This window comes from Solanum verrucosum, unplaced genomic scaffold (genome assembly GCF_900185275.1).
Source record: "Solanum verrucosum unplaced genomic scaffold, falcon-dt-bn FXZP01000062.1, whole genome shotgun sequence".
NCBI lineage: Eukaryota > Viridiplantae > Streptophyta > Magnoliopsida > Solanales > Solanaceae > Solanum > Solanum verrucosum.
Window position 1 is genome coordinate 8,529,717 of NW_026020477.1, and position 27,543 is coordinate 8,557,259.

The 27,543-nt window shown below is 36.2% G+C and overlaps 2 protein-coding genes across 2 annotated transcripts; both read left to right on the forward strand.

The window, feature by feature from the left end:
- The first annotated feature begins 177 nt into the window (after nt 1-177).
- On the forward strand, nt 178-17,777 carry LOC125809317 (protein-tyrosine-phosphatase PTP1-like). Its single transcript, XM_049488977.1, has 9 exons — nt 178-518; nt 7,664-7,760; nt 7,849-7,931; nt 8,058-8,192; nt 11,497-11,628; nt 15,383-15,531; nt 15,622-15,763; nt 17,135-17,220; nt 17,389-17,777. The coding sequence occupies exons 1-8, from the start codon at nt 291-293 to the stop codon at nt 17,216-17,218; spliced, it is 1,050 nt and encodes a 349-aa protein (XP_049344934.1). The 5' UTR covers nt 178-290; the 3' UTR covers nt 17,219-17,220; nt 17,389-17,777.
- A 2,742-nt stretch (nt 17,778-20,519) lies between these two features.
- Nucleotides 20,520-27,202, forward strand: LOC125809323 (RNA-binding protein Y14A-like). The gene is made up of 4 exons (XM_049488983.1): nt 20,520-20,846; nt 22,304-22,440; nt 23,037-23,182; nt 26,824-27,202. The coding sequence occupies exons 1-4, from the start codon at nt 20,588-20,590 to the stop codon at nt 26,867-26,869; spliced, it is 588 nt and encodes a 195-aa protein (XP_049344940.1). The 5' UTR covers nt 20,520-20,587; the 3' UTR covers nt 26,870-27,202.
- The last annotated feature ends 341 nt before the right edge of the window (nt 27,203-27,543 follow it).

Here is a 27,543-nt window from a genome sequence, read left to right on the forward strand (position 1 = left end):
TTTTTTTTAATAGGTGTATCAATTCAAAAGTGGACAAGTAATTAGGGGGACAGAGGGAGAGGGAGTAGTACCTAATAAAATTTATTTTTAAATAATTATATTAAAGTTATAAAATAAAATATTTAGTAATATTTTACTTACTAGCTGATATAAAATAAATTGAGGTGACACAATCATTTCCCTCGCGGGACAGCAGTACACTCGTGAAACCAAAAAGGAAAAAAAGAAAAAAAAAAGTCGGAACCACGGGTAGCGCCGTATCAGTTCGGAGTCGGGGCCGGAGATCGGCCATGGCTGCCGCCGGTAATCCGTTATCCTCCGCTGTCACTTCCACAGAGCTGCCACCTACTGCTCTTGGTACTGCTAATAAACCTTTGGATTTCTCTGCTGATTCAGTTCCACAGAGAATCGTACTGTCGCCTGATCAGCGTAGTCACTGTTTGGAAGCACTTAAAGCATTGAAGGAGAAAAGGTGTCACTCTCCGGACAAAATTGCCTCAGAGTTCTCCGCTTTGCAGGTTTCCTTTTTTTTTTCCTCTTATTTTGTAGCTTTCGGCTATACGTTTGAAAACCTGTGTGGCCATATTTTGATGTTTAGTTGGAAGTTTACTGTAATGTTCTTGCAAAAAGGATATTAAGATATAGTATTATACTTGTACATTCAGCTGAATCAGCAGCACCTCAGTTAGCTTTGGGATTAGTTGTGTTTACTTGTGTTAGTTACAGTTAGCTGTTAGCTTAACTAACAATTAGTTAGAGATATTTTTAGCCAGCTATACACACGGATATAAGCACAATGTACAGAAATTGGAGCTCAGATTGAGCCCTAATTGTCCCTTGCTTCACATTTTAACATGGTGTCAGAGCTCTAGAGTATTTCCTTGAGCTGTTCTTCAATCGGCACACCTGGTGTTAATTTCTGTAGGAATAGCAGAAATTGAACTCTTGTATCTTCCAAATCAGCTGTTTTTGTCTTCAACTTTATCAATCATGTTATTCCTCATGGCTATGATCAGAATGAGCAATCCACTTTTAATCCAAGTAGTCCTCTTTACATGCATTTTTCTAACTGTAGTACCCTTCCTTTTGATGGGATTTGGTACAAATACTTTAGAAGAGGCGTACTAGGATCTTTTTCAGTCAAGAATAAATTAGGTCTTATCCTTGGAGACTGTGAAAGACCAGGTCCGGAACCCCACAACTTGATCAGTTGGAGAGATTCGATGATATGGTCAATTTGTGGATTTTGAATGTTCTTGCTAAAGAAGTTGCTGATAGTGTGGAATATGTCAAGGAGTCAGTCGAATTATGGAAGGAATCAGAAGATCACGATCAAACAAATGGTGCTAAGTTGTACCAAATTGAGAACGAAGTTAACGACAGGACTCAAGGGTGCTTGATTACTAGCTATTACACGAAAATGAAGAAACTCTGGGAGGAATTGAACACCTTGAGTGCTAAAACACAAGATAGTTGTCGGTACACTTGTGGATCCAAGGAAAATATGCATAAGGCAGAACAAGATAAGAGTCTAACACAATTTCTCATGGGGTTCAATAGGTGTATATATTGAGAGGAAGCATACTTATGACAAATTCACCGCTTCCGTAACACATGCTTTTTCCCTGCTGATTCAGGAGGAAAAACAAAAAGAGCTTAGGTCTAAGAATCAGTTGGATGTACTAAGGACAATTGCTATAAACTGTATGGATATTCTCAAAATTCCAATCAAAGCCTTTAGAATTTGAATCAGAATCCTAAGTTCAACAAGGGAAAAAGAACTGTGGCAAAATGTGCATTGTATACCAGTTGGAATGATATCTGTTAAGGTAAAGGAACCTAACCATTAAGATGAGAATCAAAATGTCAGCGTCACTGAGTAGCAATATGGACAAATTGTTAATGTGTTACAACATTTTCAATTTGGCAATGCAGGGGAGAACTCAAACAGCTTTATCTCACTAGTGGAGTTGTGAACTTTACAGATATTATAGCTTGTACAATTTCTATTGAATTTAAGAAAGTTCCATGTAAATGTTTCAAAACAAGGGCTGACTCATGAATTTTAGATTCATGAGCCTCAAACCACATGACATTCAATACTCATTAGAACCCTATTATCAAACATTAGAACCTGTTTCTGTAGAAAAACTAGATGGTTGGCATCTCCCCAACAGGGATGGGAAGAACTTCTGGCTTTACCTGGTATGTTACCAGACACATCCTGTTAAGGTTCCCCACTTCGGTAGATCTTTCCCAATTTTATTTTATTTTATTTATATTGTTAAGCTTCTCTCTTTTATGTCTACTTTAAAGAAAATTAGAACCTCACCATATGCTTTATTGGTCACCATTCCAAATGGTTATAAAGTGAAGGTGATAGAAATTGGAAATGTGACAATTGCACCCAACATCACTTTGCACAAAGTGTTGTTTGTGCCTATCATATACATATTTTTTTATTCATTTCTGATAGTATCCTTAATGCGTTGTCTCATTTACTTACACTTAATGTCAACTGCATACCCCTTTAATGAAGAGATCTTTGAGATCAGTAAGGTAAAAACTGTTTCTTCTTTTTTCAGGATTGCTGAAGAATGATAGTTATGTTTATGCAGTCAATTCTTGTACTTCCATTTTTGCTTGTGATATAAATAATATACAATGTCATCCCCATATATGTCATCCTTATCCAATTGTAAATAATTCCACTTTCGGCAATAAAAACAATTCTACGTGTTTAAGAATTTAAAGTGTGTCCTTATCAAAATGATGTTGCTCAATAGACTTGGTCATGTACCTTTTGGGAAAATGGAAGGTGGAAAATACTACATACTGTCCTTTGGATGTGCTCCCAGGCACAGCTCCCAAGGGGAACCTGTCCTAGGTTCTCTCTCTTACTTTGTTTGATCTTTTTCCGGCAACTCCTACCGGAATTAGCTTCTTTTTTACCATGGGGGACAAAATTATTTACTTTGCGGTGGGATTTTAATCATACGATATAACAAGGAATGAATCCAGAGCTGAAATTTGGTTCAATTGGGTTGAACGTGATTGCAACATGGTGACCAGGATGAGTTTCAGTCAGAAGACAATGGAGTGGTGGTATACTCTCTCAAGGAATCATCGAAGACAGTAATTTTGTTATGCTATGGAAGTATTATCACTTCTCCGAGTACCTTTGCGCAAGGAATTTTAACAGATATGGACAATATATAAGCATCATAAATGCACAAGGTAAGAGAATAACCGTGATTATTGTTCCAGAGCGATCATTCAATACAGGATGGATGGATATTGCGACAAAGATATTGAATTTTATTAAAGGCAATGCCCAGAAGGCAGGCACAATCTTCAATAGAAATACAGAGGACAGACTTTTATATGCCGACACTGTCAGAAACAACAAATGGACTACAAGAGAAATTAATATTGCTAGGATTCGTAGAAAAAGTGGGTCCTTAATTATCTCAGAAGCCAAAGGTAACCTCAGGACAAGCTCTTGGCCAGAAATGTAGCAGGTAGCCTTCCAGAGGAAATTCCGGACATCACCTTGTCGGAAGTTCGCCGGTGGGCAGCAAGCAACTGGAAACAAGCCCATGGCGTAAACATATACTAAATGTTTGTTCAGTCTGTTTTTCTGGTCCAACCAGCCATATGTGAATAGTTCTATACTTCTACTGCTTTCTTAGATTTTGTTAGCTCTTTAACTCTAGACTATCCAAAGTCTTGTTCAGTCTTTTCTAGATTTTTTGATTATGTGGCTGGCTCCCGGGTTTAACTTTTATAATGTAATGGAGCTAGCATATCTACTTTTGTACTCTTTGCATCTTCTTGATGCCGGTAATGAAACAACTTACTTCATAAAAAAATAATATACAAAATGGGGAGAAACCTAACTCTTTGGATTTCCTTTGAAGACGATCGCCGACCACATAGTGAAAGGGGATAGGTTTTGGAAATCCTATAAATTCCACCTGAAATGACGGTTGCCAACATCAAGGGCTATCTCAAGCTCAGAGAATTTTGAACAAGTTCAGATCAGACTAGTGGGTTTGCCCCTACATCTGTGGACGCAGAAGATTTTTTAAGGAAGTGGGAGATTTATGCGAAGGGTGAATACAAAAAGAGGAGGAAACTGAGCTTAGAAATCAACTTGAAATAGTCTAGAGTAAAAGTGAAAGGAGATGGGGATCTATCCCAAAGACCTGCCTCTGAACCATGATGGTTTCACCTTCAAAATTCAAATCTGGGGCCAGGCTCTGGCACGGTATGTCGCCGACGAAGGCAAAGGGAAGAAGACAATGGATATGCAGGTAAAAAAATTACCCTATTATGTAGGGGTGGGTTTGCAGATCACAGTTGTATGTCAGGCACAGGGGCTGCTCTTACACAGTCCAAAGTTTGAATATCTCAACAGCTGTCACACGTGACAATGACCAAATCTTAAATGAGTAATATGGAAGGAATAGGGCCAACATATGAAAGAAACCTACGGGCCCAGATCTACTGGCCTTGTCCATGGTAGGGCTGTCCAGCCCGGAACACATGCCCAGATCTGATCCTCTTAAAGAAGTAACTGCAAACAATCTTAGCCCACAGCAAAACACACATATAAGCAGTGAACACAACATCGAGGAGGGAGAAGAACAACTTACTGTACATGCAAGTTCAAAACTGGAAACAAAGGCCTTGACTGTTTCGACGTCTTCTACTTCTTTAGAGATGGAACCCATGCAGACAATTAACATGCAGGCTATGTTGTTTGGACTCTAGTGCAGGTATCCGAGGCGGGTGCGGATCCGAAAGTCGGATTCGGCAAAATCTAAACTTTAAGATTTGAGAGCATGAATTCAAGTACGGATACGGGTGCAGGGATTCAGTTAAAAATTCAACTTTATAAAAATAAAGTTACAAAGATTTTCTAAATTTGAGAGGTATTTTGTGATAAACTTACATGTATATTGTAGAAATCAATCTTTCATTCCCCAAGATAAATTACTCTTCCATGCTTCCTATGAACACAACCAAATAACAACTAAACATTAAAAACATATTACAATAGAATAAGTATCACTAAAAGAATAAAAAATAAATTGAAAGAAAAGAGCTAACCTTAGAACAAGGACAATAACTCTTAAAATAAAAAATATAAATTGAAACAAGATCACTTGAACAAAGTGAAAACTAGAATTATTAAGTAAGCCATAAACAAAGATATTCATCCACAATTTAGCTCTTCATAATTAGTGAATCACATGACTAATCAATATTTAATACATCAAGTAAAAATTCACTATTTAACAAAAAACATCTCAACTTAAGTCATACCTCATAACTGACATAACAACAAAGTGTTGTCAACTGTCACGTTATTTAAGTTAGCTACTCTTCTGCATCTTCTTTTACAAAAGACCACACCTTCGAATTGAGGATCATCTATTGATAGCTCAGTTATACCATTAGTTGTCTTGTCAATATCAAACTAATCTCTATCTAAAACAAATTAATAAGAATAGATATATTAGGTTTTATATAACAAGAAAAACTTATCATGCAAAATAAATAATTGAGGAAAACATCGGTATGGTGTACCAATGCAGTACCAACCACCTATGAAACATCGGTATGGAGATCTATAAGGAATCTTTTGCCTAGACTAGTAAAGAATTCATGTTATGAGGTGGGTGCTGGGAACAAAATACTATTTTGGAAGGACCTATGGATTGGACAAGAAGTTTTAATGCAAGCTTTCTCTGATCTGGCCAATATATGCACTAACCTTGAGGTTACAGTGGCTGATAGCTGGTCCCCACAGGGATGTAACTTCTTCTTCAGGAGGCATCTTAATGATTGGGAAGTAGGCAGGTTTGTGGAACTATTGCAGATGATTGATGGTTTCAAAGGCACTACTGTAGAGGATGACACTTTTAGATGGAAACATGATAAGGATGGCAAGTTCTCTGTAGGTAGAATTTATAGGAAAGAGGTATCCTGGATGCCTGAGAACAAAATAGGTCCTTGGAAGCATGTATGGAAAAGTATGGCTCCTACTAAAGTCGAAGTGCTTTGCTTGGTTAGTAATCAGGAAAGCTTGCCTCACTCATGAGATCCTGCAGAAAAAGGGATTGCCAATTGTGTCCAGATGCATGTTATGTAGTGATGCTATAGAGACAAATAATCATCTGTTCCTCCATTGTAAAGTCACATCTCAGCTTTGGACTATGTTCCTCAGTTTAACAGAGACAAAATGGTCAATGCCAGAGCACACATCAGACTTGTTAAGTTGCTGGATTAGGAGAGGGGGAAGCAAGACACAGAAGAAGTGGTGGAGAATAATCCCACAGGACTATCTGGAGGGAGAGGAATGGAAGAAACTTTGAAGATAGATTCAACAACATTCAGAAAATCAAAGAGAGCTGCATAACAACTTTCTACTTTTGGTGTAAAGAACATTGTATAGAAAATGCTGAAGAATTAGTAGATCTTTTAGGATTACTGTAATTAGTCTCTTGTTCTAGCTTGTTACTACCTTTTTGGAGGTCTCCAGCATACCTTAATGGTGAGGAATACAACATTACCAGTTTCCAAAAAAAAATAAATTGAGGAAAATAATAAAGAAAATGTAGACATACTAATTATTGAATTGTCGTAAATTGTGTATTGCGATTATTGAGTTGATTGTTCATGTCTATTTCATCATGAACCCTATTCTTGAGTATTCATTGAATTCTTATTGAGAATCTTTTAAACAAAACATTATTGTTTAAACTGAGTTTTGAGGAAGTAAAGATGAGTTTGAGAAGAGTATAAGGGATCTAAGTATTTCCCAAATGTTTCATTTTTACATGATGAAAAAGAGTAGACTTTTTTGATAAAAACTAAAAGAATTTTCAGAAAGATTAAGTACAGAGCGGTTACCTCTTAAAGAGGCCCCTTTTGAGTAATTATTTCACCCCCCAATGTAATTTTACATTGAGCAAAGAGAAACCTTGTTTTCTAATGAGCAATGAGATTCAGAGATATTTCAGAGCAATGACCTCTTTTAAGAGGATAGTTAGAGCAATTATCTCAAATCAGAGAAATAGTATGTTTTTATACATTTGAGCAAGAGTATATATTATTGAGAGTAGTATTGAGCACTGATATGGGGGAGAGTTCAAATAACTCACAACCCCCATAAACCATGTCTTGCCAACATGGGTACATGATCATACTTTTTAGATGAATCCTTATTGCTTAGTGGATCCACTTAGATGTGAAATTCTATATTCTGGCACGATATAGGATAGTTCTGGCAGCGTGGACAAGACGTTGTATCATCACGTAGCTCATAGTGATGGTTAACTACTTGCATATATTTTGTACACACTATTGAAATAAAATAGAAGTCCTAAAACAAAAATTTGGAATATATTTTGAGGTAAAACGGGGTGAATCAATTCTGAATTTCCTCGCCGAAGCAACTTTAATAGTTCTAGATACAGAAAATGATAGCATAAATTACAAGATTTTTTTTAAGGAAAAACATTCATCTGTCTGATTTGTATCAGACATGTTCCTTATAGATGAGAATTTTTTTGTCTATTGTTGTTTTTTGACTCCCTGTTATTTCGTTATCCATCATTTGACGCCATGCTAAATTGAAGCTCCTATGGTTCAGGAAAATAGGCTGAAAGCTTCGGAAATGAAGAGTAGATGCTTGGTGGCTTTGGACAGCACAAACATCAGCAAGAATCGTTATACTGATGTTGTCCCATGTATGCTAATCAGTTGTCTGTTTGTTTTCTTTGATTTTATATTGTATTATTTTTTCGAAATAATTGGATCAATCTTCATTGCTCTCAGTTGACAATAACAGGGTTGTTTTGGACCCATGTAAAGACTACAGACCTTCAGCTAAGGGATATATCAATGCAAGCTTTATAGAGGTGGATTCCTACATCCTTCACTTGGAATTATTTAACAGGCCACTTCCCCTACTCGCTTATTAAACAATATTGAGTTGCAACACAAAATCTGCTTCTGACCTTTTATACTGCTCTTTTTGATTGAAGATATCTGAAGGGGTGTCTCGGTTTGTTGCAACACAAGGTCCACTAGCTCACACCTTTGAAGACTTCTGGGAAATGATAATCCAGCAACGCTGTCCTGTGATTGTGATGCTTACACGATTGGTTGACAATTACAAGGTATTCAACTGTTTAGACTAAGGTATACTTGTTTTGCAACCAAAATAAGCAAACATTTTATGACTTTAGTCTGATCTATAATTTTCTTTATGGAAGAAAGAACCGGCACTTTTACCTTTTTCAGTTTCTTCATTTGTACCCCACCCTCTTCCCCCACACACACATAAGTAGACCTGGCATTTTTATGCCGTAAAGAAGTTGCAAATGAATCTTTGTTGGGTCTTGAAATTTTATCTTAAGATACAAAACCGAAGCAAGAAAGACTGGCATGGAAAGGCTCAAGAAAAAAGTATCTTATAATATACCTTTCATGCGTTCGCCCACAGAGCTTTGGTGTAGCACTAAGGGCGCTACACGTGATGTTTAGGTTAGCGCTCGTCATGTGTTTGAACTTTGTTGCAGACAAAAAGTTGGAATTTAAGTGGGGAAGAATAGAGGTTTGACCATTATTCAACGAGTTTCGAACTATTTGCCCATGGATGGGGAAATTTTCTGGTTATTATAAAAAGATGTTCCTTTTGTTCCTCCATCTTTGCTCCTAAACCTGCGATACTGAAAGGCTAATGTTGGTATTGCTAATTAGCATCCTCATTACTTCATGTGTTCTTTCCTCATTTCTTTTTTGGCACCAGTGTCAAGCAGGGTGTCATGGGTTTAAGGTTTGTACTTCGCTAAATACTTGTGACTTAAACATATCTTGTTACCCTACACCTATTCTTCTTTCTTCAAATATGCATGAGCTTGGACTTAGATTGAGTATTCTACATGGATATTGAGTAATCTTATGGACATTACGCATTGTCAAGTTTATGATCTAGAGATGAAAATATAGCTTGGAGGGAGCAATTGTTGCCAGAGGAACTAGCACATGCGGGTGTAGGATCAAATTAGTACTCAATCACAACGACAACAATAATAACGCCTCTGTCCCAAATAAATTAGGGATCGGCTATATGAACCACTGGCCATGTTTCCATTCTCATCTCAGGACAATATTATACAAATTAGAAATAGACAATAGTAAAGTAAATGTACTAAAAGTTCTCTATATATTTTTCATATAGACTCATCTCGGACCAGTATTATGCAAAATAAAAAATAGAAGTAAAATCTACTAGACGTTCTCTATATTTCGAATCATATATAGAATCAGAATTCAAGAAAAATGGTTCAAATTAGAGATTTATCTCTTTCAGCAAAGGAGTCTCCTATTCATTTCGTTGGGACATCATCTTTTTTGCATCTGTGTTTTGTCTTGCATTTCATTTTAGATTTCAGGAGCATCTTAGAAGCACCCCGAAGCCTGAACGACTTTGTCTTATTCTAATAGAGTAGTGTTGTCTCGGGATTTTATGGGCTAGGGCTTCTGGATTGACTGGGTCATATGATCTTTGGAGGAATTAGAGAAGTCTGATGTAGAAAACCCTTTTTACCTTTCTGATATGATTTGTGCCTCACATGTTGTCTCAATTGCATTTCCAATTTTTACCAGATACATGGAAGCAATTAAAACTTGTTATTCCCTCCTTTAGTCAGTTTTAAGACTTGTTAACTGTCATGTCTATTTTAGCTATGAGAAATATAGGAAAGTAATATTATTGAATTGTTGTTGTGTCTACATTATTATATTGAGATCCTATTTATAGACACTAGAATACAATCCTTTACCAAGTAGGATACTATTTACTATTCCTATTCCTATTCTAAATAGGATTGTATAAACCTATTCCTATTCTAATAGGATTGTGTAAACCTATTCCTATTCTAATAGGATTGTATAAACCTATTCCTATTCTAGCACTCCCTCTCAAGCTAGTGCATACAATTCATGTACCTAGCTTGTTACATATGTAATTAATACAAGGACCAATGAGGGGCTTGGTGAGATATCTGCAAGTTGATCAACCGACTTCACAAAATTGATAGTCAATCTCAATGTGCTTGTCTTCTCATTAAATATTGGATTTGATGCATAATGTCAGTCAATCAATGTGCTCAATCTTCTCATGAAATACTGAATTTGATGCATAATGTCGATAAAACACGGAGTGATAAAATTACAGTGTTGAACATCCCAAACCAAACTTGCAAATGCAAAGACTGTTTCAGATCATAGAGTGACTCACATAATCGACATACAAGGCTACTAAACTCCCCCTGAGCAACAAAGTGCTCAAAATCTAGTATAAAGGATATGGATCATGTTGGAATCCATAGATGAGTCGATATTAAACAAGTCATAGAAAAATTGGCCGGAACATGCTCATATGTCGGAGTATTAGATTTGATGGCTAAAAGTGGTCACAATCTAAGAAATAAAATTTTATGGGGAGGGTCGGAATGATATCACGACCCAACTAGAAAATAGAAATTATATAGGATAGTCCTAATTGATGGAACGACCCCATTGAAAAAAGAGAAATAATATGGGTAGGGTCGGATACTGAAAAAGAAAAATTATACGGGTAGGGTTGGAATGATAGCACAACCCTACGCAAATCAGATTTGAGGAGTCACTGGAAAGATGAATGGAACTATGCAAATCAAATCTGAGGAGTCACTAAAAAGACACATGATGCTATGCAACTCAGATATTAGAAAATAGTTCGGAAAAATCCACGGTACTACACAAATTAAATATGAAAAGTAGTCCGGAGAGATACACGGTGCTACGCAAATCAGATATGCAAAAAAGGGCAGTCACCGGAAGGATGGCACGGTGCTACACTAATTATAAATGAAAAAGTAGTCACTGGAATGATGGCACAGTGCTACATAAATTAGATATGAGAAAATAGTCACATGAAAGATACATGGTGACCCAACTTTTGCTAACATAATCATTGGCCAGACGGGCAGCATATACGGGTGCCATCCGCCGGCAGTGGAAGCTCTTTAATTTTCTACCAAGATCGTAGAGGCTCTGATATCACATGAGAAATATAGGAAAATAATATTATTGAATTGTTGTTGTGTCTACATTATTATATTGAGATCCTATTTATAGACACTAGAATACAATCCTTTACCAAGTAGGATACTATGTACTATTCCTACTCCTATTCTAAATAGGATTGTATAAACCTATTCCTATTCTAATAGGGTTGTGTAAACCTATTCCTATTATAATAGGATTGTATAAACCTATTCCTATTATAATAGGATTGTATAAACCTATTCCTATTCTAACATTAACATTTTTGTTCTAGTGAGTTCCCACTTAAAATATAAGTGATTCCTGTTGACCTATATTCAGTATTAGCAGTTTTATATTTACCTTCTCGTTTGATGAAAACAAATGCAGATGGTGAAGTGTGGGGACTACTTTCAGGCAGAGGATGGGCCTAGAACATTTGGCAATATATGTATTGTGACAAAATATATAACGAGTGATACCTCCTTAGTATTGCGAACTCTGGAGGTGAACTATATTGAGGTTAGTAAATTCTTGTCAGCCCTTGTATGGCACAAGAAATAAACATGAATGAAAATATCTTATCTTGTCATTGACCGTTGAGTTTGGAACCAGCTTAAGATAATCTTTTAACCAATATCTGTGATGGAGGATGGTTGAAGTTGACGGTTTCATACTTAATTTCTGAACTGTTTGTATACACAGAGTTGGCTTGCATTGTATTACAACAATTGATTTTCAGTGTCCTGTTATAAGCTCTGTTCTATTAAATTTGATGTCCCGAAAAGAAACACCTGCTTACCTTAGAAGGAATGTAGTTTTCATTTTTAAAATAGATTTTATGTATTACTCTTGCATGCTGAATATGGTAGTTTTCATTCTTCATCATTTCTTGTTTCTACTGCTGCCTTACTTTCCGTAACTTACGGAAGTTCTTTAAGTGATGCAATGTCCTCTGATCAGCCCAAATCCTTTCTTGTCGACTTTATCTCGAATCGGTCTTGACTTTGGATGGTTCCTTATCCTTGAAGCTGAGTATTATCAGTTTCTTTGTTACGCTATATACCCAAGATTTCCTTTTGTTTTTTTTTCTTTTAACATTCTTTTTTTTTCAGAACTGTCATAAAATCCTTGTTCTTGGGGGCTCTACTGAAGTAGATCCTATATCGTTAAAATCCTGGGTTTTTCTTCCCCTATCCTCGAAGCTGATATATAGAACCAAGTTTAATGAGAGACAATTAATTGATGCAGTTTCATCTAGGGTTGCACTGATTATCTTCATAAAAGTTATTTATTTTGGTTCACATATCCTAATAAAAAATGCTTGTACTGAATTTTCAATCTGGTCTAGGAAGAGCGGACTACTGAATATTATCACATCCCTTTGAAATAAACTGTGTCAATAAGTTGAACTTGAACAATTTGCACAAATTTGGTGATTCTTGGGTAGAATCCATAATTTATTCGATAAGGGTAGGCCTCATTATATTCCATCGCGAAACTTCTTTCAATACAGGCGATCTTTTCAAAATCTCCATTGTACATAAATTAGGCAGTTACTTCGTATTCTAGAAGATTCTGCTTTGTTTTCTTCATATCTGCTGTCATCAGGAGCTTATTCGTACCAAGTTCTATCTGTCTTTTCACTACATCCTCCATCAAATCTAAATATAAGATACATTCCATAAGAAATATATACCTTCAAGTTCTCTAACCATTGTTCATACATAGTTTGCTTATCATTTTTTGTATACTCTCTCTGTTCCACTTTATGTGACACTGTACTATTTGGAGAGTCAGACAGCTTTTCTTTAACCGCAAACTCTTTCATGTGCTTTAATCTTATATATTTTAAATTATAAGGAGTTGTAATTTATAATGCTTTTTATCTAGTTTTAATTATTTAAAATCTTATTTTAGAAAGATTAAGAAGTCAATGTCTGAAGTGAGAGTGAATATTAGAAGGTTGCCCCTCATACTTTGAGCCAACTCATTCTTTTTTGAAATGGAGGGGGTAGTATCTATGAATTTTCTAACATAAAGATCTTCTTTATATCTTCTGCTGTCCAGAGTATATTCACATTAAGTCCCTTCCATCTTTTTAATATATCTCCTGACTGCTATTTATCTTTTGCACTTATATTTTTTAAATTTCTTATTATCTTTTGTGCTCTCTGGATAATGTACAATGATATGCTCCTACTTCCTCATTTCCTGTATGGCATTTTTCTTTTAGCCTGTTTATATATTGATATTTTCTCTTTGTATCTTAATGTTGTCCTTGTTAGCAGCTATACCTTCTTTTACTGACCCTGATCTCGCAGATATTTCCTAATGATAACGCCATATCCTCAATCCGATTAATTCTTAACAAATTAGTATTTGCAATTTGTGAGGGTTGTTCTAGCTATATAAGAAATCTTTGATTAATAATAACATAATAAGATAAATAACTTACTTCAGAAATCAGTAATTGAATAAGTATTTTGATCCATCGCATAACCATTTCATTATTTAAGTTTAAGTAAATTCCCATAGGATATATTCCTGCAGGTTTTTTAACAACTGGTTGATATTCATACCTAGTTTGCACATCATTTATTTATGATAAGGTAAAGTATATTATTGACAACTGGGGAAACCCCTATACAAGTAGTACAGCGAAAATGAGAGAACCTACACCAAAATATGGTCTCAACAAAAGAGACCCAATTCTCTCTACCAATAGGGTGCTTATCATTTTTCTTTTATCATATTTTCTTCTATCTGTATCTTCTATCTATATGTTTTCTAATACTAGGATCTTCATCATATCTTCTGTCATCAAGAGTTTAGTCATACAGAGTCCTATCTATTTTCCATAGGTGTTGATCCCTTTGCAGATTTCAAAAAAACATCTGGGTAGCTCATTTAACACCTTTAAATCTGCCAATAAGATATCCACCAAGGAGCTCTGTCCTTTCCTTAATTCTGCTCCCATCTACCTCAGTGGCACAAACTCTGTGATATCGCTGATGCTTCTTTGTTCATTTCTGGTCAACTATTTAGCTCGGCTGCTTCAGCATAGGAAATCTGCTGAGAGGACTAGTTAGTCTCTTAACCCTTGTCTGTGAATATCTTGTTAGCTATGTCCTGGCACGATAATCACACTTCTTCAGACTCCCTGGAAAGTTAGTATACTCATATATTTCCATACCTGTTAAAAGTTTTATAGCACTGCATATTCATGTGCTTGTTCCTTCTCACTCAATTTCCTGTAGATCTCCACTGTTCCTTCGGATGCTAGCATAATCTTTGGCAGATCCATAATAGGATCTTTCTGCTGACCGTCAATCTCGACTAAGAATTTCCTTCTCTCGATCTATTCTTTACAGTATTCATTCTCCGCGATGGTTTCTATAATGTCAAAGGATTGTTTCCCGGCTGTAAAGAAGTCTCTCCCCATTCACTGTTTACGTGCTAAGTTTTCAGACAATCAGCTTTCTAGCCGCCATGTCTTAGGCGTAACTTACTGAGTGATCTCCAAATACAGAGTGAGATGAGAGAGAAAATCCTATTGCTTCCGAAATGTTGAGCTGACTGTGGATGCGGGAGTTCACCTTCAGAGTATCTGAAACTGGATCTTGTGGTTGAAGAGTGTTTCTCATATCAACATGAAGTTGGCTCTGTCCCAACAGCACATGTAAACACGAAGCGTCTAAGGTCGGTGCTAGATAAGTTTTAGAAAAACGCTAAGTAGTATTAGGCTAAGTTGCGCGGACTCTTCACTTTCGATGCCACACCTGTGTTGGATTCTCCAAAAATACATTACTTTTGGAGATTCTGACATGCGCCCGTTGACATTTTTGAAGAGTCCCAGCAACATAGGTTTAGGTGAATGTTTCCTGGTCAATCCTGCATATTAGATTAAGGTTATTATCTTTAATAGTGATATCTTTATGCCTTTATATTTTACATATGTATATTAAGTACTAGTTAGTTGTGCTGGTGGGATTGCTTATACTCAACGTCTCAACCACAACTACACCTCAATCACAAACAAATTGGGGTCGTCAAGGATTGCTTGTACTCATCCCTTCAAATTTGGTTTCTCTCTCCCTTGTAAGACCCAGCCCATTATCCCAATATTAGCTGGACCTGATGGCATGACGTTCTATTCTCCTATCTTCCAGCACCAATAGCCATCTCTATGTAGACTCAAGTTTAGTAGATCTTTTGTTGTGTTATGTAGAAGCTAAAAATACACACCTGATGTACTTCTCTTACTATGTGCCAGTCAGAAGAACCACCTTTGTGTGTTTTACACATTCAGTATCCTGAATGGCCTGACCATGGAGTTCCAAGAGACACACTTGCTGTTCGTGAGATTCTGAAACGGACGTACAATGTGCCTCTTAGTCTTGGACCAATTGTAGTACACTGCAGGTTTCTCTGATCACTGTCGTTGTAAATGTGCTTTTTAAAATTCTATTATGTAATTGTTTGTGTAGATTGATGCCTCATTCTCTTGTACAGTGCTGGTATTGGTAGGACTGGAACATATTGCACAATCCATAATACCATCCAGAGAATACTGAGTGGAGATATGTCTGCTCTTGACATCGTTAATACAGTAGCCATTTTTAGGTCTCAGCGAATTGGGATGGTCCAGACCATGGTACAGCTCCTCCTCATTTTTTTTTGTCCTTTTCAATTTTCCAATATGCTTCCTTTTTGGCTTCATTTTAACTACCTACTGCTGATTATAAGACTACTGCAGGAGCAATAGTTTCTGATTTTTAAAGTAGCAGACCACATCCAGCTTTTTTCTGAGTTGCTGGTACAGAACATAGTGAGTTCATGTTAGTTAAAACTTAAACATATGGAAAGGGCTAAGCTATTGTTTTTAACCCTTCCGTAAACCCTCAGAGTATCAGTGATGCTAAAGGCTTGCTTGAGGTGTGTTTAAGTCCTGAAACTAGGTGAAGCTCAAGTTAAATGCATTGCATAGCTTAGATGGAGCTTTGGTGCAATTACCAAGGGACCAAGACATGTGCCTGTCTTTGAGGGGTAGCACTGTACAATTAAAAAGATGTTGGCAAAGTGATATTAATTGTTAATAATGCATTATGAGTGACTTTTTAGTGATTAGGAATAAGACTAAAAAAGAATTAGTATAAGAAAATTCTTTGTTAGAAACTTCACTGGATTTATCTCAAAAAAAATTCTTTGTTAGAAAAAAGTGTATTTTACATTTAAATTGGAAATTCATATTAGCTGTGGAACTTGATTGACATGATTTCATCTGGGACTTGATTGACATAATTATAGTTCTGTGTTTTCAATGTTTTTGTCCAAATAATTATCACTTGTATTTTAGGTTTTTTAAAACACCTTTTATTGATTTTCTTTGCTAAAGCCACTTAAAGCCCCAACACACCTTGGCACTTTTCTATGCGTTTCATTACTGGCAACTCGTGACTACAAGAATATTGGTCTTTTTTACTGCTCAGCCTTTGTAGAGGGAAAGGTCCATAAATCATACCTTCTGAGGACAAACATGTTCCATATTCTAAGCTAATCTTCTTCTAAATTTTTTAAGTATCTTTCACCCCGAGTATCTGTATTACTTTTTATATTTAGGGGAACCACCCAGCTTCCAAACATGGATTAGGATGTCTGGATGGGATTTTATAAAAAACATGAGAGATAACTGAACAATTAGGGAGGACCGGTATCTTACTCCCTACTGCTATATGAGTTGGACAGGTCCAACTCAGATACAAAATGCTCCTAATCGTCGCATTGCAACTACTTCTACACTCATCCTCCTTACAAGTGTAAAAGCGTAGTGTCTACTCTACAGTTAAGGGACTCCTCATTATCACAAGGATAATTCTATTTGACCTTACCTAAACTACTGTAGATCAGCAACCTTGGGGAGGGCTTGAGCGTGAACTTGTGACTTAGGTTCCTATGTTCTCAGTGATTCTCTTTTATAGTTGTTTAGTTTTATTACGCTTGATATCTAAACTCTATTATGTTCCAGGATCAATACCTTTTCTGCTATGATGCCATTATTGATGAACTGGAAGACCTAATTTCAGATGACAGTGGAGAGAAGAGTCTCTAATGGTAATTTTCACTTTTTAGGAAGTTCAATTGGTTGCTGCAGCAAGTAGAAGTACATGCATTGATTTTTCTACTGCAGAAATTTCAACCTATATACTCTGTAATCTCTATATCTTGCTAGTCATGTCCCGAACAACAAACCGCTCAATCTGTTGTCTTAACTTTTTACAGTAGTGGTGAGTTAACAAGATCTGGGATTCTTGCTCACAATGGGATATGAAACAGTAGTTATGCTGAGGACGCTAATCAGTTGGCTCTATTTGAGTTGCTTCGTCCCGCTCTCTTTGTGTGGGATCTCAAGCTGTTCAAGAGATACCTGTTGCTATTTCCATCGAGATGCGAACTCATTTGGATCCACTATTGAAATTCAAAGTAGCATGCCGATGTCAGAAGTATCCTTTGGCTGACTGAATATCATGAAGTTACAATGTTTGCAGATTCAGAAAATTATATTTCTGGTCTTCATGGTTTACCGTGTAAACACACTCACTGAACACTATACTCTTATGTTGTAACCTTATGCAGAGAGTCAACCTGCTACTTAATGATTATTTAGCATTGATATGGATTTGAAATGGTGTATGCTGAAATATTTTAGAGAATACGTGCATAGGGGAAGAGTACTTTGGGCTTGCAGAGGTGTGCTTAACGGATAAGAGGGAGTTATTTAAGTTCAATACTTTTTAAGTTTACAGAGTTTGACCCACATATATGTTTTGTATAAGTTAGGTTAGTTACACCTTAGTCTATTTTACATTTCAGCATTTGACATTTTGAACCCAACATAAGTTAGGTATAATGTTGCTTGGATTCTTCATAAGTGTCGACGGGTGTGTATCAGATACTCCAAAAAAAGTGCATTTTGGAGTATCTGATACGGGTGCAGCAACATATTGGAGAGTCTAAGCAATATAGGGTATTAGTACAGTAGAAAGGTTCCATTTCCAGATAGGAATAAAATAAGAAATGCCTAGTTGGCTTTTTCTTCCTTAGCTAGGTTATTTTCCTTAGCAGTCCGGGTAACTTTAAAGTCAACAAACTCTCCTCTTTCTTTAACAGTTTATCTTGCTCAATGTACCATTTAATCTTTTTTTTTTCTCTTGGATTAAAATCACCATTTCTCCAAGTCTAAACCAAGCTACAAAAGATGGCATGCATCTAATTTGTGCATCTTAAAACAAACCTTCAATTGTTTCTACCTTGCCTTATGGATTGCTTTATTATTAATTGTTGATGCACCTAATAGAGGCAATTTGAGGGTATACACCTCTTTCATTTTCACACAATTTCTTCGCAAGCGAGATGAGGTATTTCTTTTGGTTTAAATAGGGGTTGTCCTTTTTTTGGTCGAAGAATTTTTATTTTTATACTGAAATATAGTTACTATACATTAACGATCAACTGATCTCAATCATGTAGGAATTTAATTTCTCGAATAGTTGTCGATTTAGACATACATAAACCAAGTAAATAATAATTTAATTATAATAAAGATAGACAACTATATTGAATCTTTATGCTCATTTCAAATTACCTAAAAGGTATAAGACTTATAAAGTAGTTGTCAGATCAGTTATATATGTTGCATGAGGCGAGTGTTGTTGGATCAAAAACTTGCATGTTCAAAAGATGAGAGTAGTGAAACTAAAGATGTTGAGATGGATGTGTGGGCATGTTAGAAGGTATTTGAATGAAACAAAAACATTTGAGACAAAGTAGGAGTGACTTCCATAGTGGACAAGATGTGAGAGATGTTAGGGTTTGCATCAAATTTTCTACCTTATTTAATTTGAATTCTACTACAATTGTGCCTTGATCAAAAAAGTTTTCTTGGTGGAAAAGGTTTTCTTGTTGAAAAAGACTTCCATGTTTGGTTAATCCTCTTGAAGGAATTTTTTTGAATTTTTATACATTGAAGATTATTTTTTTCCGTAACAACATAATAACATCCACAATGTCATCGTTAAAGAATTTATTTAAGAAGTAATTATTTTCTTTATAACTTTAGTATTTTTTTTTAATATTAGTTTCTTATATGTAGGTCGCTTGGTAAAACAATATTAATATTTTGATTGTTTTAGTACAATTTTCTTTGTGGTCTAATTTATCAATGTCAAGAGTTACAATTATCAGCTTCCGCATGAGATTATTTTGACCCAACCAGAGGAGAGACTGAGATGGTTTGAGTATTGAAGAGGAGATGCATAGATGCCCCAGTGAAAAGGTGTGAGGGGTGGGTTATGGCCGTTATGAGAAAAAGGAAGGCGAAGTAATATTAGAGAGGGGTAATTAGATAGGACATGACACACTTGCAGCTTATTGATGACATGATCTTAGATAGGAGGATATATAGGTTGAGGATTAGGGTAGAAAATTAATAATAATACCTCCTCAAGATAATAATATTTCATGATACCACTTATATTAATACTCGACAAATTAATAATCTCTTTAAGATAATATTTTCTTTTGGCCCCGACTTGGGCCAATGGAAAAAATTACTCATTTCGATAAGATAATAAGATAATATATTTTCAGAAGTCCCTTGTGTAAATACATGGTCTCATTATTATTATAAATTAATAATTTTTTAAAAGTACAAATATATCTAAGACAAATGAATTATGATTCTATTGTTTTTTGTTAAAATTTAAATCTTATTGAAGTTCATCTCTAACTTTTCTTATTACATCTAAAAGTTTCAGTATTGTCTTTTTGAACTGCACCATAAAATTGTGAAGAGTTTTAGATACGTGTAACGGGTGTCAAGATTGTATCATCTTCAACTTCATCACCAACATTGTTTTTTTCGAGGGTATCATAATTTCTTCTAAATTCTAGACTTCTGAACATGTAACATTGTTCTAGATGTGACAATTGTTTTTGGAATTGCACCTTAATTTATTTATTTTTGTGAGTTCAATAAATATGATACATAAATTAGTAAGATACAATAATTTTGATGTAATCAAAATTAACCTTCATTGAATCTGAAAACACTCTTTAAATTAATAAATATTAATCTATCGATTAACTAATACCTCTATAAAATAATAATATTTCATAGTACCACCTATATTAATTTAGTGAGGTTTTATTGTATTAGATAATCAAATAGAATAGAATTGTATCTACGTACACAATATACTATCTATATATACACCACACTTGAACTTTTCTAAAGGTCAAATATTGACCCGAACCGACCCGGCCCGGATTTGTGGTCAGACCCGAATCCTAAACCCTTCCCCTTCCTTACAAAGTTCACCCCCCCCCCCCCCACCCACACACACTGGCTTGAAAGTTGTTCATTCTGCACAAGAACGAAAGAGAGCAACTTTTTGCTTTTAGCTGTTTCAGTCCAGCTCCAATGGCGAATGCAGAAGTAGAGGCAGTGGACTTCGAGCCAGAGGAGGACGATCTGATGGACGAGGACGTGGATGCCTCGTCGTCTCCTAGGGCTACAATTCCTAAGCTCAAATCTGCCATTACTGGAGGCTCATCCTCCGCTCCTAAGAAGACCAAGGGACGTGGTTTTCGTGAAGAAGCTGCTGAGGCTGACCGTAATGCCCGCATGTCTGCCCGCTTTGATTCTCTCGATTCTGAAGGCGGTCCTGGTCCTGAACGATGTCAGTTCCCTCCCTCTCTCTTTCTCTGTCTTATCTTTTCAGTACATTTTAGAGTTTTGAGAGAACGTTTTGGATTTTTACTCAAAAAATTGAAATTTAGGGTGGGTGATTGAGTGCATTCTAATTTATAGATAGTAAAATATTTACTTTAGCCAAGAGCTCACTGGAAAACAATGCAAGTGCAGCACTTCTATCTAGGTTTTAAGCATCCAAATTGTATTCTGGAAAAGGAACCAATTTAAAATTCAAAAAGTTTGGGATAGAGGAATAATGAATGGTAATATTGGAGTTGTGTTCTCAAAAAATATTAGGTTTGAGTTGTGTCTACTATGTGCAAGACCAGAAAAGAGATGAAGAAAGAACCATCCTACATTTTCCCGCTGTGGAAGTTGGTTCCTTTTTCTACCCAGAGAAAGGAAATTATCTTAGAGAGAGGGGTCTTGAAATTAGTAGTTTTTAATTTATTAAAATGGTGTTACTCACTTCTCAAAGAGCACAGCCCACCTCTTGTGCCAATCTGGCTTAACTGAACTTACCCTCCTAACGATGGGAAGTGTTATGAAGTCCGCAACCTATTTGAGCCACAAATAGACAAAATTAACACAAGTAAGCCACATTTTTAGAATGTAACTAAAATAGGTTTAGCGGAACTTTTTATTTCGTTTTACGTACTTTTTCAAATGGCAGCCGTTAACTTGGTTAGCTTTAAATTTTGATATAAAACAGAAGAAATTCTTCCATTTTATAAAACGGAAGAAAAAATTCCACATAAAATGGAAGAATATCCTTCCATTTTATAAGAAAGAATTCACTTTACCAAAAAGTCTGCACTGGTGGGAGTGGCCCCCCTACCATGTGTAAAAAGGAATAAATTCTAGTGGAAGATATAAAGTGGAAGAATTTCTTCCGTTTTATATCAAAATTTAAACGTTTATCGAAATAACATATGCTGTTTGAAAAATTAGATAAAACAATCCAATGCGACATTTGGATAGATTGCATCATTTTTCGTTGTTACATAATGTCACACATCAACAATTTGAAGGATAAACCTACATGGAAAGTAGGGTACGAGGTAGAGTTACTATTAAAAGCTAGGGCAAAGGATAAAATATGATTATTAAATAATAAAGTAAAGACTAAAATGAGAAAAAGAGGTCATGATGCGTTCACTCCAAATCGATTGTTATGCAAAATGAGACTTTTCGCTATTACCAAACGATGAATTTAACTATACGATACAATAAAATTTAAGTAAAAATCAAATCAAACATTGTATTTAGACTAACTACAATACAATCGGTAACAACCATCCAAACAAGCTGTTAGTAATTAACATCAACAAAGTGTCAGCCAGATATGGCCTTTGTTTGCTGAGTGCAATTTTGTTTCTTTTGATGAGGTAAGAAGAATTTCAATAAAGATTATTGAGTTTTCCTGAATTCAAATTTCTGCAGCCATTGAAGGATGGATTGTTTTAGTTACTGGGGTTAATGAAGAGACACAAGAAGATGATCTTCATAATGATTTCGGTGAGTTTGGAGAAATCAAGAATTTGCATTTGAATCTGGATCGTCGGACTGGATTTGTCAAGGTAATCCATTTCTCTTCTTTTTCAGACTGTCAAGTAATGTTCTGTTGCTTGTTGCACAATTTCTGCTCATGGGATAAGATGCTGACTGTGGTGGGACTATATGAATAAATGGTCAATAGTGAACACTAGCTGTTGCAAGCGTTTATTTTAGTATTATTGCATTTCCATCAGGTCACTTTTCAATGAAGTGCAATATAGTAACAAGAGCAGAGCAATCCTTGTTAATAGCTTTAGCTAGTTTAGATAATTTAGAAGTGCTTTCTGTAGCACTCACACCTGCATAGTTCTCATTTCTACCTATGTTGGATGTTTGACCATTGAATCATCCACTGTTGACTGGAAACTTTATGTATGCATGGAGCCATGAATATGTCCCATGTTGGAACAGAATCCAAGATTCACTTATCAGAAGTCATTTGTTGTCTTTAGAATGCAATTATTGAGGGTCTTCAAAATAGGATAACTCTTCATGTGTGTGTCCTTCCTTACTGGAGGGAGACATCTTACTTTATGCAATTACTGCTTGTGGTTTGCATTTTCATTAGCTTGGAGCAGGTCCTTTCTATTCTGTTACTTGAAGTGAACTGTTTGTGTAGGGATATGCATTCATAGAATATGAGAGCTTTGAAGAAGCACAAAGAGCTATAAGTGAGAAGGATGGAGCTGAGTTTCTCACACAGACTATACATGTTGATTGGGCATTCAGCAGGGGTCCTTTCAAGAGGAGGAATGCTAGGAGGAGGTATGTCCATAGTTTATCCATGCTAGTGTGTCATTGTTACACGTGGTTTATAGGAAATGAAGCAGAAAATCTGAAGAAATGATGCCTGAATCTATGAAAACACTACCTTTTCAGTTTAATTATTCTTTTCTGAATGAAGTTAAGTAGGTTTTGCTGGTTGTACCTTGTATTTATTTCTTTTTATTTTTAAGCCTGCCGTTATTTGGGGGTTTTTGGGGTACCGGTGGGATGAAGTACTTGGAGAGTTGGACCCTGGAGGCCTCATTTCTCCAGCGATGTGCATAATTCTGAAATGACTCGGACAGTTTCTTCTATATGTTGGCTAATGAGAATCTGTTCGGGGTAATTTCGATATTGAACCTAAAGCAATTCATGAAATCCTTGTCCATTTCCTGCCTGTCATGTCATTTGCGAGGGGATCCTGACGAGTGTACCAAGTCAGAGCTTCTTCCAAAAGACTTCGGATGAACAACTTTATCCTTAACTTCTCGTTCCTCTGTACACTGACTAGCTTGTCGCAGTAGGCTCTCAGATGTGTATGAGGATCACACGTTCTGTCAAATATGTCGAACTTAGGTGGCTTGTACTCCACTGGCATGTCGATGTTTGAGTGGGTACATAAGTCATCATAGGCCAGGCTCTCGTTTCCCCTGGTGATCTGCAAGCTTTTAAGTGCCTTTCTCGTATCGTGGAGTTCTCTGGCTATCAATTCTTCTTCTTTCAATCTGGCATCCTTCTCTATTTCTGTGTACTGATCCACCTCGCATAGGACTCTGGCCTTAATCGGTGCCGCGAACTTAGGAGCTTCAACTGCATATGTGGGTGGCACAGGTAGCTCATAGGAAGGGGGATATGTGCCCCAAGTATGTGCTGCATCGTTGGGTAAGCAGGCATGGTAACAACCTGAGTTGGTAATGAAAGGTTATGTGTAGTTTTTACTGCAGGGGGAGGAGTAGGTGGGAGTTATGCATAAGATGGGACATATGGAGTTTGTCTGGGTAGGTTTGGCAAGTTGGTGGGAGTGACCAGAGGTAGGCCAAAATTGGCAAGGCCGCAAGGGGATTCGGGTGTGGATGTGTATATGAAGGTAAATGTTCAGGAACATGTGATTTCAAGGACGGAAAACGAAGTGGGTGCGGAAAGGTGGTTACAGTGAGTTTGGTTCCGGCACTTGTTGCGGCTCTTCCCTTAATATCTCTAGTTCTTGCTCCAGATGAGCCATTTGTTTGTTGTGTTGTGTATCTGGCCTTTTTTGTGAACCTTTTATATTTTCCACAGGTATTAGGAGGGTTGTAGTGGTGTTTGACTCATGATTCATTGGATTCAGTCATCCTTCTCTGGGACTTTAGGTTGTACTGTAACTCAGTCTGTTTGAGGATCAAGACAAATCAACCTCTGTTTCAACTTTCAGGGGACAAAACTAATTGCAAAAAATATCAAAAGGTGAATAGTTAGTTTTGACGAAGTAATCAAGTGTCTATACAATTAGCATGTTGGGTTAAGCATACAAACAATAATGCCAAGAAAAAATAAGTTGGAACAGACTACCTCTTCACCTTAATCCAGCGTATTGTCGACTTTAAGTTTACTATGTGAAGCCTAGTTTTTTATCCATGCAGAAGGACCTTCTCACTTCTCCTTATCAAAAAAAAAACCTTCTCACTTCTATCACACGATTTGCGTCTGCAGACACCAGCATTACATCTTTTAGTCCTCCTCCTTGCCCTTTTCTGAGGTGGGGGTTCTGTTCTTCAGAAATTGATGGTCAACATAGTATTTTCAAAATGTTGAATTTGGTACTATTTAACCCAAGTTGAGATGGATTGAACTAGATTTCGCATCAATCACGCTAGGGACTGAAAGGACTGACATACTATATTATGCACGATCTTGATTGTTGCCAAATTGGGGTATATTGTGTCTGGTTTGGCTTTCAACTTCTCTTTCTAGTTAAATAATAAATCATCACTAGCCAGCTATGTTACTTTGGATCTTTTAAAAATGTCGATGGGTGTGTGTAGGATCTATTAAAAGTAGTGCATTTTTGAAGAATCTGATATGGGTGCGGCAACATTGTTGGAGGGTCCGAGCGACATAGCTAGCCATACTATAAGGATATATCTGTCCTAAACTTCAATTGCCAAACAGGCACACTTCAGCTTTTCTTGCAAATTGGGCCCATTTCGAAGTTGAACGACAATCACTAAAAGCTAAATTGTCGAAGCAACATCTGATGGTAGACAAATCCAGATTATTCCTTTTTAAGTAAGCAAACAGCCAAAGAGTGTAGCAACCGATGGCCTAATTGCCTGCCTCATTTTTCTAGCGTAGAATGTGAGATATGCACGTAAAATCTATTTATAGTATTGGTTATATGATTGAATGCTGATGACTAAAAGGTGTTAAAGGGGGAGAGGTAGGATAGACCTAAAATCTCGTGAAAGTCTTCTCAAAAGACTTGCAATGTCTTGGAATTCTTACAATCTTAGCAAACAACAGAATGCAATGGAAGCAAAAGATCAAATATATGGGATTAAGGCTTATATCTTGTTTGGCCAAACATCTAAAATCAACTTATTTTGGGAAGTATTTTTTCTTCTTTTAAAAAATGCTTTTAAAGAAGCACTTTTGGTGAGAAGCAATCTATGTTTGGCTAATCAATTTGAAAAACATTTTTTTAAGCAATTAGTATCTGACCAAGCTTTTTAAAAGTGCTTTTAAGAGCCTGTATTGATTGGCTTATTTTAAGTGCTTTTAAGCCAAAATAACTTCTAAGCAATTTTGTAGTGTTTGGGTATAATAAAGAAGTGCTTTTGAACACGTTATTAAGCCAAAATAACAAAAATAAGCCAATCCTATCTGATGACTTTTAGATTATAAGTCCATCCAAACATGCTCTAGCCTCTAAGTGTATTTTCTCATAAGTGTTTTCGGAGAAAAACTACTTTTTTACCTTGTGAAAAACAACTTCTGTTGCTCCTTAAAATCACTTAGTTTCCCCAAAAAGTTTGGCCAAACCCCTATGTTTTTAAAATACACACTTTTGGCCTCCTAAAAACTTGGCCAAACAGGCTATAAGTCATGTAGGTTCACTTACATCAAGTGCCATGTTTGTTAGTAATCTTTGTAGCCTATCCAGAGTTTGGTATGTCAAAAAAAAATACAGTGAGTTCTAGTTTTGGAGAAACCCAAACTAAGGAGTATCAGGATGAAACATATCCAAGTGGAGCGAAAACATAAACTGAGGATTCATGCAGCCCACCCTAACTTGTTTGAGTTAGAAGCTTAGCTGCTGTGTTTATGTGGACATTGTTGAACTTTTTCTCTCAGTTTGGTGAAGGAATCTTTGTAAGTAGGATCTTCAGTTCCTCCCAACAACACACTGAAAATAAAGTTGAAAAAATTAGAGACGGAAATCAGATAGCATAGTTAATGATTTCCTCAGCGAGTTAATGTCTTCTGAGTTTGTAAGGAGCCCTTAGAATCAAGGACGTGGAAGTTTTTTCATTTATATCAAAATAGAAAAAGAATATTAGAAAATACTCCTTTTATGTTTGTATTTGTGAAATTTTGTCAGGTTATGAGTCGTTGAAGTATTATCTAAAACACAGTGGATCCTTATTTGATTCTTATTTCTGCAGATCGCCACATGGCCATCGTTCTAGAAGTCCCAGGCGGAGATTCTAATAATCAGTGTGCAAATGTAATGGTCATGCGGCTTACTTGCAGTTTTTCCCAACTTGTTTGATCCTGTCCTGAATTTTGTGTATGATATTACTTCACTCACTCTCAGTTTTCTCCAATTTGCCTATCTTAACTACCATGTGCAGACGGTATTCAGAGCTTTCCCTGCAGCATTGCATTTTCATATTGGCCTCTGAGATATCTAGGTTCTGTTTTATTCGTGCAGAATATTCAGCACTTCCTAGCATTATTTGAGATTGATCTTTTTTCCTTGTGAATGGGATGTTAGTAGGATTTGAGTTTTGCAAAAAATGTCTCTTAAGTTGTGTTTTCTTAGATTTCTCTTGAGGTGGATTCACATTATCTATTATGGTCTAAGCAATACTACTACTCTTTTGGGAACCTCTACTTGAGTTTCCTATTAGTTAACTCCCTCCGCCATACATTATTTCAAAAAAATAAATTAGCGATAAATAAATTTTACAGTTGAGCAAAAAAAAATCTATCGCTAACTTTCTTATGAGATTGGGTGAGGAAATCAGAAAATTCCTCTGGCGTTATGACCTTTACCTCAACACTTCGAATTATTGAAAAGTTTGTAGCTACGAACAATTTAGAGACAATGTCATCGTTGATTTCAGTTTTTTTAAAAGTGTCATTTTAACTGTCACTTTAAT

Bases quoted from the DNA above. Each gene is read 5' to 3' on its own strand.
- LOC125809317 (XM_049488977.1), top strand. From the start codon at position 291: ATGGCTGCCGCCGGTAATCCGTTATCCTCCGCTGTCACTTCCACAGAG. The intron at 519-7,663 runs GTTTCCTTTTTT...CCTATGGTTCAG, and splicing joins CAGAGTTCTCCGCTTTGCAG to GAAAATAGGCTGAAAGCTTC. The intron at 15,532-15,621 runs GTTTCTCTGATC...TCTCTTGTACAG, and splicing joins CCAATTGTAGTACACTGCAG to TGCTGGTATTGGTAGGACTG.
- LOC125809323 (XM_049488983.1), top strand. From the start codon at position 20,588: ATGGCGAATGCAGAAGTAGAGGCAGTGGACTTCGAGCCAGAGGAGGAC. The intron at 20,847-22,303 runs GTCAGTTCCCTC...AAATTTCTGCAG, and splicing joins CGGTCCTGGTCCTGAACGAT to CCATTGAAGGATGGATTGTT. The intron at 23,183-26,823 runs GTATGTCCATAG...TTATTTCTGCAG, and splicing joins AGGAGGAATGCTAGGAGGAG to ATCGCCACATGGCCATCGTT.